This window comes from Muscardinus avellanarius (assembly GCF_963383645.1).
Source record: "Muscardinus avellanarius genome assembly, chromosome: 3".
Taxonomy (NCBI): Eukaryota; Metazoa; Chordata; class Mammalia; order Rodentia; family Gliridae; genus Muscardinus; species Muscardinus avellanarius.
In genome coordinates, this window is record NC_137788.1 from 152,477,437 (window position 1) to 152,490,526 (window position 13,090).

The window sequence follows — 13,090 nt, forward strand, 5'->3', positions numbered from 1 at the left end:
TTTTCTTAGTTCACTGGGTGCAGAGACTGTATCTCGCTAAGATCCATAACCTCCACCCCCACCTTGGCCCAGCGCTTTGCACGTAATCAGCTCATCTGAGCCTCCATCCTTTTTACTATGTGATGCTTGATGTTCAGAGGCCATGTTGGCCATCTTCAGAGTGACTGCAGGTGCGAGGAGGGAAGTTGGCAGGGAGCTGAGGAGCAGATGGCCCCGTGGCTTGTTGAGACTAAAGGTGGTCAGTTTGTTTCCCTCCCTCCTGGGAACCAGCTCACATGCGTACTGAATTAGAGACCAGCTCTGCACGCTGGCATTTCCAAACAGTTGGTTAGCACAGCCACCACCATTTTAGAAATCCCCTGGCATCTAGGAGTGGGCAGAGAGGCTTGGCTGGGGCTGATTTAGGTCTTGTTCTACAGGGAAAGATGGATGGTGGGCAAGGGGACTTATTAGGGGGATTCACTGGCCCGAGCTACTTTCCACTGTACAGAGCTGTTGCACACATGGGAGACCAGTGCCTCTTCCTCCAGTGGGCACAGCTGGGGTAAACAGTGTGGGTTGAAGTCAGCCCCCACGCACCACCTCAGCAGATGCCTTTATTTAAGAAGGCATGTGTCCCCTCAGCCATGTGCAGTGCCCCGGCTTGACCTTCATGTGCCCAGCTGCAGACATGACAAGTCAGTCCTGTCTTCAAGGGGCTCTCAGTCTCCAGAATGGATGGGAAATGCATCAAAATAATGGCCTGTGTGTGGGGGGAGGGTTTCGTAGAGAGTACCATGGCTGCACAGGAAAAGATAAAGGCTGGGAAAGCTTCCTGGAAGAGGAGCAGGTGTGCAAACTGCCTGCTGCTGGGTAAGTCAGGAGTTTTGAATGGAGAAGGAATGGGTTGGGTGGTGTTTTGGCCCATTGGAAGGCTGAAGGGTAAAAAGGATTCAGGCCAGTGTAGCAAAGTACAAATAGCAATTAGTATAGAAGGGAGGCTGGAGAGGCAGCCGTGCCCAGATTCCAGTGGATAACTGGGACCTCTCCAGTTGGCAGTGGATGTCTGGAGAGTTTTAAGCAGGGGAATGACATGAGGATTCAGTGGAGTGGAGGGGGAATGCGTTGAGACAGGGAGAGGACCTGCAGGAAGATTTGCTCGAGAGGATTCAGAAACGGGGTGCTGGACAACTAACCTGGGGACTTGGGGGCTGAAAGAGAGTAGAAGAGGGGGAAGAAGAGGAGGAGTGGCCAGGGAACTCAGGCACGGGCCAGGGGTACCCAGAGCTGTGTAGAAGTGTGTGCAGTGCTGATGTTCGTGGAGGAAGGGGTCAAAGAGCAGGGCGTGCTGAGCAGGTGTGGAAGAGCAAATCCTGTTCTGGGACCTGGGAGCCTGGGGTGCAGTGGCCGTCTGGAGGTAGTAGGCCGGTCATCATCAGCCTTGGGGCAGTGTGGCTGGAGACTGGGTGTCCTCAGCAGGTAGAAGGCAGACAGGAGCTTCAGGATGTGTAGTTAGATGCCGCCTCAGAGAATGCTGGCCACAGAGGAGAGGAGGAGAAGAGAGTGTAGATGGGGAGATGGGAGGAGAGTCAAGAACAGCTAACTTGTGTCTATCTTGGGAGATGGTGGTCAGCTGTACCAGAGAGCAAAGAGGAATCTGGAATGATCAGGGGAGGAAGGTAGCAACTGTCATTCGTAACGCTGGGGTTGGAGGTCTTTGGGGACCTCTGGAGAGCAGCTTCCTGTGGCCATAGCATGGTAGTGATGGGAAAGAAGCCTGTGTGGACTGGACCCTGCATAGGAACGGGAATGTGTTCCCAGCACATGGGCCTGTCTTTACAATGGTTGATGGAAGGGAAGTAGATGGTAGCAATGAATAAGATGGTTTCTGATTCTGAGTTGTTTTTACTCAAAAGTTGGTGTGTGTGTGTATGCACACATGTGTATAAGAAGTTAGGGATAGAGCCAATAAAGAGAGGGAGAGTGAAGAGAAGAAAGGAAGGCACAACTATGGTGAAGAAAGTTCCTTAGGAGATAGGAATGAGTGTGGCAGGCATGGGGATCTTGTTGAGCTGGAGCGAGGGCAGCACTTCCCTGGGTGGAGGTAAGGCGGGCAACTTGCTATGGATCCCCTCCCCTGTTAGGGTCCCCCTGACTCTGGCAGGGAGAGGTGCTGTTGTCATATCGTGCACTGAGATTTTAACTTTACCACTTCTGGATTCAGTTATAGGCACAGTTTTAGGTTCTTATTTTGGTAAATGTTGGCATTTTGGCACCTTGGACTGGCACCACCTATTCAAGGAGTATTAAGCTGTTTGACATGATGTGTGAGGCCATCTAGCAGTATGTCTATTTTTCTTCTAACATGGAGGGAACAGAGCTGGACTAGGTGTCCAATAGGCACTTGATTAAAAACATTTCTCATGTCAGTTTTAAGCCACTGTTCTCAAAAGTAAAAATATATATATTTCAAGAGATGCCTAGTTTTTCTGGAAAGTTTCAAGAACAAGGCAGTCTCTGGAAATGCTAAATGATATCTATTTGGTGGATGATGGACAATTAATGTTACTATTTGGAAAACTGTCATAAATTTTGTGGTAAAGAAAGCTGTTTATCTTTGACCCACAGTTTTAAAAATGGCATGTGACCTTAGGGCATTTTTCCTTCCTATGTAATTTTTAATAATAACTAAACTTATTTTCTTTTTGTGGCAAGTTTGGCCACCAGTTGCTTGGAGCGGTCTCAGCTTTCCCGATGGTGCGCATGGCTTTCACCACTTGGATCAGGGCTCTTGCCAAGGCCGGTGGTACTAGTGCTTGGTCACCCAGGAACTGCTTGGTGCTCGGGGTTGGGCTCCTGCCCTAGTTACCTTCTGCTCACCAGCAGCATAGTAGTTACCTTCTGCCTGCTCAGGTACCTCTTCTGTTAAAATTGGGACAGAAATATTATAATCCAGTTAAAAGTAGGCAATCGAACTGAATGGACATGTTTCAAAAGAAGAAATAAAAATGGCCAGTAAATATAGGAAAAAATGTTCAGCATCATCAGGAAAATGCAAATCAAAACTATACTGGGGAAGCCGGGCACGGTGGTGCACGCTTGTAATCCCAGCATTCGGGAGGCTGAGACCTTGAGGATCACGGTTCGCGGACAGCCTCAGCTACTTAGTGAGGCCCTTTGCAAGTCAGTGAGACCTGGTTTCAAAATAAAGAATAAAAAAATAGGGCTGGGGGTGTATCTTGGAGGTAGAATGCTCCTGGGTTCAATTCCCAGGACCGCAAACAGAACAAAACAAAACAAAACAAAACACTGTACTGGGATCCCATCTGACTCCAGGGGTTTTTTTTTTTGTTGTTGTTGTTGTTGTTTTTTGTGGTACTGGGGTTCCTTGGAGCTCTTGTACCTCTGAGCTTCACTCCCAGACCTATTTTATATGTTTTTATTTTTGGAAACAGGGTCTCTTAAGCCAGCAAGGCTGGCTTCGAACTAGCGCGATCCTCCTGTCTCCGCCTCCCAAGCACGGGGATTACAAGCATGCACCACCACGCCTGGCCAGACTCCAGTTTTTATGGAGACATCAATAATACAAACAATAATAAATCAATAATACAAACAATAATATATCAATTATTATTGTCATCAATAATACAAACAATAATAAATCAATAATACAAACAATAATAATATATCAATTATTATTGTCATCAATAATACAAACAATAATAAATGCTGGCAAGGGTGTGGGGAAATAGGAACTCTTACACCCTGTTGGTAGGATTGTATTGTATTAAGGATCTTATTACTACAAACACTAAGGAGGTCAGTGTGGAGGTTCCTCAAAACTAGGAATGGAATCAACATGTAACTCAACTCTACCACTAAGTATTTTCCCCAAACAATTTAAGTCAGAATACTGTAGAGATGCGCGTGTACCCATGTTTACTGCGGCCCAATTCATAGTAGCCAAGTTATAGAACCAACACACATGTCTGTCAACAGATGAATCAGATAACAAAAATGTGGTATGTACACAGAATGGACTTCTACTTAGCCATAAAGAAGAAAAAGTTATGTCACTTTCAGGAAAATGGATACAACTAGAGGACATTAGGCTAAATGAAATTGTTTAGTTTTAAGAATCAAGGGTTATATGTTTTCTCTTATATGTGGAAGCTAAAGAAAAAACAGGAAACATAAGGGACTTTGGATAAATGTGGAGAGACAGTAATAGTGGGAGAATAGTGTAGGCTACTGGAAGGGGATTGGGGAGGGAAATGAGGAGGGGGAACAGGAGCATCAACAAAGGAAACAGTTCAAATACTGCTCTGGCAATAAATAAAGGTATTCCTGCCAACGTCCCAGCATGTATGTAGAGAAAGGAAGGGGGAGCGGGGTAGGGTGTTGAGGGAGATGCACCGAGAGCTGTGCACACGTATGTGTGTATCACGCTGAACCTCACTATGACGTTTACAATATGGAAGGTTCAATTCATCTAACGTATACTTGGAATACACTAATAAAAGTATGTGTAAAAAAGTACCTCATAATTGTAAAAAAACAACTATTATACACATCGTGGACTCATACTGTAGAATAAGTGTTCTCGGTACTACATCTGGCAAGTTATTAACCCATGTTCAGTATGACTGTAATTAGTGACGCCCCATTCTGGAGCTTGCCCGATGCCACGCTCCTCCCCCACTGCTGGGCTGTTCTGCTGGGCATTGGCCATGTACTTCTATTTATTGTGGTGAAGAGACACTTTTCACTCTTTGTGATAACAGCCTGTTTTCAAAGTTTCATTTCCATTATGTTGGATGAGAGTTGAGATCAAGCTTTATCTAACATTGCATCTCCACCCCCTGGATCAGCTCCCGTGTGCCACTGGTACTCAATATGGAGGGTTCACTTCATCGGGTAGTGACCCAGGCTCTAGGGCTTTTAAGAAGCCTAATTCAGTGGAAAAAAATGATCACCTGAGAAATATGTGTAAGTGTATGGAATGTTAATGTGTTAAACTAAAATCTCTTTCTTAAGACTACATGTGGTCTTTTATACTTTTAAGTTGAATGCTGAGGAAGTCAGTTAACTTCTTTTGCTCTTAAAGTCCTCCAATCAGAGGGACCTGGCAACATGCAAACTCTGATTTGGAACAATGTCCCAAGTTTTATGACGGGTACCAGTGAGCCTGATGCCAAAATATCTGGTAATCACTTCAAAGCTCAGATGCTGAGTGGGATAATATTCTATTAGCTGACTCTACCCAGCAGGGATGGGGAGCCTTTGTTTTTCTATGAGCTACAGAGGAAAATCAATATGAAGTTTATAAGTTTGAAGCAGTTACATTTAGTGTTGTTTAAGAAGAAGAATCATAAAACATTATACATTCTCTTAAAATTAATTGAACATAAAAATCACTGACTATTAGAAACAATAAAAAATGTCCTCTGTTGGACTTTAGGGCCATTTAGGGGCATTATAGCAGGAGAGGAGAGAGATGAGAGAAACTAAAAAAATGGGCTGTGGAAAGAAAAATGGTCTGAAGAAGATGGAAATAAGAAAGGTGACTAGCTGGGCATGGTGGCGCACGCTGTAATCCCAACATTTGGGAGGCTGATATGGGAGGATTGTGGTTCGTGGACAGCCTCAGCTACTTGGTGAGGCCCTTTGCAACTCAGTGAGACCCTGTTTCCAAATAAAGAATAAAAAGTAGGGCTGAATGTATGGCTCGGAGATAGAATGTCCCCCGGTTTTATTCCCAGTACCGCGAGAAAGAAAAAAAAAGAAAGTTGACTAGGAAATTTGATTAAAATGCTGCACATGGCTGAGATGGAGTTCCAGGGACAGAGAGCCCAGTGAGGCCTTTCTAAGACCAGGCAGGCCGAGGCCATCATACTCATTCAGGGTGACCAGAGAAAGCGATAGTGCTCTGGATAGTAAAAAGCCTGGATTCAGAGAGAGTGACACAGTTGTGGCCCAGGCAGAGCCAGCACGTAGCTCTCAGGATCCTGCTCCAAAGAAGAGGAGAACCAGCTGCTTCTTTGCAGTGCCAGGCACATCTGTGGTCGCAGTGGACCTGGTGACAAGCTCTCAGGGTGGAACTGTCACCTCTACATCGCAGATAGGAAAAGGGGAGACTCGGGGCTGGGCTGAATGTCTTGTCTAGGATTACCAGTTAATGTGCGGCTCTCAAAATCTCACACATTTTTACTGTACACCTGTGGTGAGAAGACATGTCCTTGGCACATCAGCTAAGAAGTTGAGCTTTACTTGAAATTACTTTCATGATACTTTTTTTTTTTTTAAAAAAGGTACTTGCATTAAGCTGTGCAGAGGATGATGTTTCCATATTAGCTTTGTGAACTTACCATTGATGCTTTTGGTGTGTGCCAGAGGCCAAAGTCTAAGACATCTTCCATATAATTCTTATTCTGCTTTTGAATGAAAAGCAGTTTTAAAACTGCATCCATCTATTCCACTTGCTCTAGAAGCTTGATATGGGCCTGATCATCCTGGTAATGGAGCAGCATTGACTGCATGTATCTGATCTGGTTAACTGTGAAGCAGGTGGGTGCTCCCGGCTACCACAGCAGGTGCAAGAGGCGGCACCCATGTTGTTCTCGGTGACCTGGCTCTGCAAGCCTGGGATGCTGCAGTTCACAAGTGAAGGTGTTTGTGTGCCGTTTCCCTGGGGTCCTAAATTACTCATTCTAAAGAGCTGCTGTTTAGGACAAAAAAAAAAAAATCATACAGCTTGCTTCACTCAGCTTGATGGAATTGCTGTTGCTGCTTCATAGGACACAAATGATTTCTGGGCTTAAGGAGTTAAACCCCTTCCTCCTATTTCCCAACAAGAACACATATCCTTGGCATGTCAGACAAGAAATCGAAATTCTCTTGCAAATTGCATTCGTGGGATTAAAAAAAATCAAAATCAAAACACAAACCAGCACTAAAGTTGCATCAGAATGACTTTTTGTGTATGTGTGTTTGTGACGGGAGTGCCACTGTTTTTAATCACCAGGCAAAGGAATAATGTGATTTTTCCAAACTGGATTGATGGGGAGCTGGTGGGCAGAGGTTTGGCACTGTATATAGAACTGTGGGCAAGTCCAGCCCCCTGCCTGCTTTATTAGAACACAGCCATGCACATTTGTTTATATATTGTCTATAGATGCTGCTTTTATGTTACCATGATGGAGTTGAGTAATTGCTACAGGGGCCATATGGCTTGAAGCCTGAAATATTTACTTTCTCGCCCTTTACAGAAAAGTACGCTAAACCCTGCTCAAGAGGTCCTGAGAGCAGGAACCACGGGACTTTTGCATGGCTACCTTGAGGGTGACATCTCTCAGATTATTATTAGTATTTGTCCCTTCTTTATGCCATGCTTCCATGGATTGAATTTGACTTCAGGGGCATCTATGAAACTCTTGATGTCATGCCAGCAATCCTGCCAAAGCCTTATTTCTTACCGGGACTGTTGAAATAGCTGCCTTTCATCTTCTGAATGGAGGAAGACTTTTTGAGGGTGGGGGAGGCCAGTAGAGCAGGGTCCTTTGATCAGCAGCTGCAGCAGCAACATCTGGGAGCTTGTTAGAAATACAGTTTCTCAGGCCTCATCCCAGGCTTGGCGAGTCCACAGTTTAAAGGGCAGAGCCCGGCACTCTGATACCCTCTGGGGTGACTGAGCCGCAGTTACAGGCTGAGAGCCACGGCCCTCGTGTGCCTGGCTGAATAGTGGTATTCAGCTCCAGCTGGGCATCAGAGACTCTGGGGCACTGTAAAACCTCACGCTGGGTCTGGAGTGGAGACCAGTGGTAGGACGCTGGCCTAGCATGCACAGGGCCCTGGGTTGAATCCCCAGCAATCCCCCAACCCTCTCATTGCTCCCAGGCCTTACTCAGGGTGTGAGAATCTGTATTTGTGCTAAGTACTGCAGCAGATTATGAAGTTCACATCTGTGTCTCTCTTTCTCTGAATCAGATAGTAGAGACCTGATGAATATTGCATTCTTTTAATAACAACCTCTTTTCCACTTGGCCCGGGGTGAGGGCACTTCCTCTTTCCTTCTCCCTGTGGAGTTGCTGCCCCTTCATCTCTAATTACCAAGATGTTTTCCATTAGCCCTGCTGCCCATTAAGTAAAGGCAGCCATTCTCTTTCGCGTGTGGTGCCTTCATTGCCTGACTGTTCACTGCCACATAAAAGCCACTTGTGGCTTTTATGGCCTCATGCATACTTAATTAGGCCATCTTCTCAAAATTGTGTTTTAAATGAGTGAAGACATTAGCCTCCGATCTAATTGATCTACAAAGCACCGTGTCAGAATGCTCGCGTGACTTAACTGCAGCAGACAGGCCAAGGAGGCGGAGACCCCACTACTTCCCGTCACCCCCATGCCTTGGTCTGCAGAGAGCAGGGTTGAGCCAAGACAAAGAGCCTCAGGGCTTTATCTGTCTCCAGAGCTGACTATTTTGTGTCCGCAGCAGCTGTCTTTATCCCCACCCCATCATTATCTGTCATCATAAAAGCGCACACCTGCGTGGTAGTTTATGACAGGCACACCTGCTGAAATGGGATGGTTGTCATGGTTCAAATATGCTATCTGGTGTGTATGTCATTACGCCTGATGGCAGGGAGGAAATAAGCCTCATGCTCCAGTCTTCCCTTCTACTCTGTTGCCCTCCACCCTTGTGGTAGAGGATGCTGGGCTGCAGACCCACCTGCTATGGTTTGGTTCTTCATTGCCCTCCAAAGGCCCATATGCTAATGGCTTGGTTGCCAGCCCTTAGGTGCTATTGGGAGGAGGCAGACTCTTTAAAAAGTGGGGTTTCAGCCAGGTGTGGTGGCACACACTTGTAATCCCAGTATGTAGGAGGCTGAGACGAGAGGATCACCGGTTCGAAGCCAGCCTCGACAACTTAGTGAGGCCCTCCACAACTTAGTGAGACCCTGTTTCCAAATAAGAAATAAAATTGGGCTGGAGGTTTTGCTTGGTAGTAGAATGCCTCTGGGTTCAATCTTTAGTACCACACATACACCAAAAAAAAAAAAAAAAAAAAGAGAGAGAGAGAGAGAAAATAAAAAGAAGGGTTTCATGGAAGAAACATCATTGAAGGCATGCCCTTGAAGGGGATATTGAGACCCAGGCCCTGTCCTCTCTCTTTCTGCTTTCTGGCCACCATGAAATGAGCAAGTTTGTCCCACCACACACTGCCCATCATGGTATACTTCCGAGCTATAGGGGCAGCCAACCAGGGACCGAAGAAACCCATAAAGCTTTTTTTCTTTTGCATTACTTTATTTTGTTGTAGAGGCAGAAAGCTAATTTACACACACCAAAGTGCCCAGAGTGACTGTCACATCCAGGCGACCCTCTCCAGACTCCTTCCTGCCCCAGTTCTGCATCTAGCCTGTCTGGGCACCTCTCAAGATTCAACACAAAGGCCTGAGAAGCCCCCCACGTCCCAGGCCTTTGGGCTGTATTCCTCTTTGGTCCTGTGCCACAGTACGTATTGTAAAACTCCGTTAGAGCATTTACCCCATCGTGTATGTTTGTTTATGGTGGAAAGAGGAAGTGAATAGATGTAGCCTTTGTGTTTGCTTGCAGAGAGCTTTCAGAGAGAACATTTTGAGGAAGTACTTGAGAGCCATTTAAATGAGGCCAGGACCAGCTAACTTGTGTTCTCTACAACTGCAAACGCGTTGGTGTTTGAAAAATAGCAATCTAATCACATAACTAGGGCTGAATGAGTCGGAGCTGGCCTTGACTTGGTTAGAAAGCACAGCGGAAATAGAAATCTCAATTGGAACCCTGGTGATAGATGGTACACAGATATTACAACTCTGTAGAGCCGGCCTACAGCGCCGTAATGTGTCATTACGCTAGCAATGTTCTTCTCATCCTTACAATCAGCTAGGGAGCCTTCAGAACATTCCAGGGCCCAGGCTGCTCCCCAGACAGACTAAATCAGAAACTTGATTGGAGTCCACGCAGTGTCCACCAAGTGTTCCCAATCTGCAGGCGGGCTTGAGAACCACTGGGCTAAAGGAGCCAGTTTAAATGTGTGTGGCCGAAAAGGAGGTGAGAAGGAATCAGCTGTCTGCACTGTTTTATAATAAGGGTAAACAGAGGCACGCTAACCATCATGGTGTCCGTGCCTGCGTGGGCGCATGGGCATGGGCATTTCTGGGAGGTTGTGGATGCGTGGATGTTTATAAACGTGTCCCCATTTCTCCATCGGGAGGAAGGCTAGCTCCACGTGACTCTCCTTACTAGCGGATACCCCCTTGGTAAGCGGGCCCAGCCCGGGCTCCGTAAGATGTAACTCAGCCCTAGAATTGCACTCAGGTCATTCCATTTGTCTCCATCACCACTGCGTGCATGGGCCTTTTTCTTCTCCCCTCTCTACTCACATCCCAGCTGTTTTCTCCACGGACATAATTTCTTCATTATTCCACCATTCACTCATTCATCATACCTGGCGTGAGCCCTTGTACTATTCAAACCTTGTCTGCTCCCCGGTGACCAAAAGAAATGAGGACGGTAATAAGATGGTCATAGCTGACCCTTACCTAGCATTTGTGCATGTGTGTGGTTTATTCCTGGCCCCAGCTCTAGAAGGCAGCTGGGGACTGAATCCAGGCCCTTGTACGTGCTAGACAAGCACTTTACCACCAAGCGGCTTCTCTAGCCCTAGGAAGTAGCATTCTTATTTCCCCCCTATTTTATAGATGAAGAAGCCAAAGCACAGTGACCTGGCCAGAGTCACCCAGGGTCAGCTGGACCCAGACCGTGTGGCTTCAGACCCCTCCTTCCCTGTGCTAAGAGGCTCTCATATGATATTTCAGAGCTTCAGCTCCATCCTACCAGGTGGATGTCATGATTACTATTCAGAGTCAAGGCTGAGTTCAAGTGACCAAGGTCACAGAGCCGATTAAGGAAGGAGCAGAGATTCGCCCAGGTTTTTCTCACTCTGTGATTTGCAGTCTTTCTATCACGCCGCATGGGGTTGCTTCAGTTCTTCACGTGGTGTTTGTGGCTCCTTATAAAAGGCCCTCAGTCCGCCCTCCTACCCTTCTCTACTTTGTTACGATCTCTCTGGCTCCCTGTGCCTTCAGCTTTTCCTAATTCCAGTCCCTGCAGTTACCAGATCGCCTGCAATAGAGATGCTTACAGTACCTATTATGTCTTTTGGGAAATCTGCAAAGGTAAGGGAGGCCATCTTTTTCCTCCACCCCAAGAAGCCCTGTCAAGCATTTTTCTTTGGCCTACAGTACTAGATTTGTGTCAGGAAGGTAACTTCCCATCGCTTTGAGTTACAGGGGAGGTGAGTGTCTGCCTTCTTTCCAGGTGCCTCCTAAGACCAGGTGGCATCTCTTCCTCGTTTTTCCCCATCTTTTGTGTCTAAGACGACACAAGGCAAATGTCCTGCAAATATTGGTTAACTAAATGCAATGCAGAGGGGCATACAGAGGGGGGAAGAGATCGTAACAATATTCCACCCGGGGGTTCCTGGCCGGGCTGTCGTACTTTGAATCATCAGGGATGTGTTTATAGGATCTCTAGGAAAAACCTACGTATTTGGGAAATTCCCAGAAGAAAGCAGTGCTAATGAGGACCCAACTAAGCATATCTGGCTTGTCCGTTTTGATACTTTTTTTTCTTGCTTTTGTTGTTAGTTAGGCTTTGCCAAACTCCTGCTAAAGGTCCCTGGCTCTGTTTTTATTTCCTGCATGGACTTGATGTGCAGCATGTATTTAAAGGGCATGTGTATACTGTGCCGGTTGGGACTTTTATTGGATTTTTTGAGCTCTCTATGGTGAAGGACCACAGGTGGGAGAGGAGACAGTGTTTTCAGAGAAACAGTAGAACACTTGAATATGGAAATAGGTGCATAGGAAAACCAACTTTATTCCTGAGAAGGTGAATTGTGTAACTGTTGAATTGGGGTTATCATTACTAAACAAACGTTACTAAGGCTTGGTGGATGGGGGTGAGTGGGTCCGGGAAGGGCAAGGAAGGATGCACCCTCACGACCCTTTGGATGGGCATTTAAACGTCCTCTCTCTCCTCCCAGGTGAGCGTCCTGACCACCCTGGAGCGCCGGTTCAACCTGCAGAGCGCCGACGTGGGCGTGATCGCCAGCAGCTTCGAGATCGGAAACCTGGCGCTCATCCTCTTCGTGAGCTACTTCGGGGCGCGGGGTCACCGGCCACGGCTCATCGGCTGCGGTGGCATCGTCATGGCGCTGGGCGCGCTGCTCTCGGCGCTGCCCGAGTTCCTGACTCACCAGTACAAGTACGAGTCCGGGGAGATCCGCTGGGGCGCGGAGGGCCGCGATGTCTGTGCTGCCAATGGCTCCGGGGGTGACGAGGGGCCCGACCCTGACCTCATCTGCCGCAACCGGACGGCCACCAACATGATGTACTTGCTGCTCATCGGGGCCCAGGTGCTCCTAGGCATCGGTGCTACCCCCGTGCAGCCCCTGGGGGTCTCCTACATCGACGACCATGTGCGGAGGAAGGACTCCTCGCTTTACATAGGTAGGAGCTGCCAGCGCCGTGGGCATTAGTATTAGGGCACATGGACCATGGTACCAAGGTGGGCAGGTGGGCTGGGGACATGGTGGTTGCCCCGGAGCTGGTTCTCAGGCTTGGCTGCCTAATTTCGTCGGTATTTCTGAAAAATACCAATGCCTGGGTCGGACCCCTGGAAATTCTGGTGTGAATGATCTAGGGTGCAGCCTGGAGGCCAAGCACAGGTTGTAAAACTCCCCAGTTGAGACTCATGTGCACAACGTGAGCTCCAAACCTCACGTGGGAGATAGGGTTTGGAGTAGTTTTCTGTTGTATCCTACAGTGTGTGTGGGTGGGGGGTGGAGCTGTGAATTGTCTGCTGTTAGTCACCAAAGAATGCTGAGATATTGGAAACCCCAGATGTGAAGACACAAAACACTTTTCTCCTAGCCAGGGTCCTTTGGCAGCTCTAAAGGAGACATGATTGCATCACTGACATTCGGTATAATTGTGTCGGTGGCTTCTGGTACTGTTTTCTGTAACGCGGGTACTTTTGTAGGAACTGAGTAAGGAGAAATAACAGATGTCCA

General features: G+C 47.2%; 1 protein-coding gene across 2 annotated transcripts in view; it reads left to right on the plus strand.

Moving 5' to 3' along the window:
- The window catches only part of SLCO3A1 (solute carrier organic anion transporter family member 3A1), a gene marked incomplete at both ends in the record, with an annotated part of 299,180 nt that overhangs the window by 59,036 nt on the left and 227,054 nt on the right, over positions 1-13,090 (plus strand). For both annotated transcript variants that reach the window (XM_080692514.1, XM_080692513.1), the window contains one exon: positions 12,062-12,527. In XM_080692514.1, the coding sequence (XP_080548640.1) occupies positions 12,062-12,527 (466 nt within the window). The remainder of the gene's footprint in view (positions 1-12,061; positions 12,528-13,090) is intronic.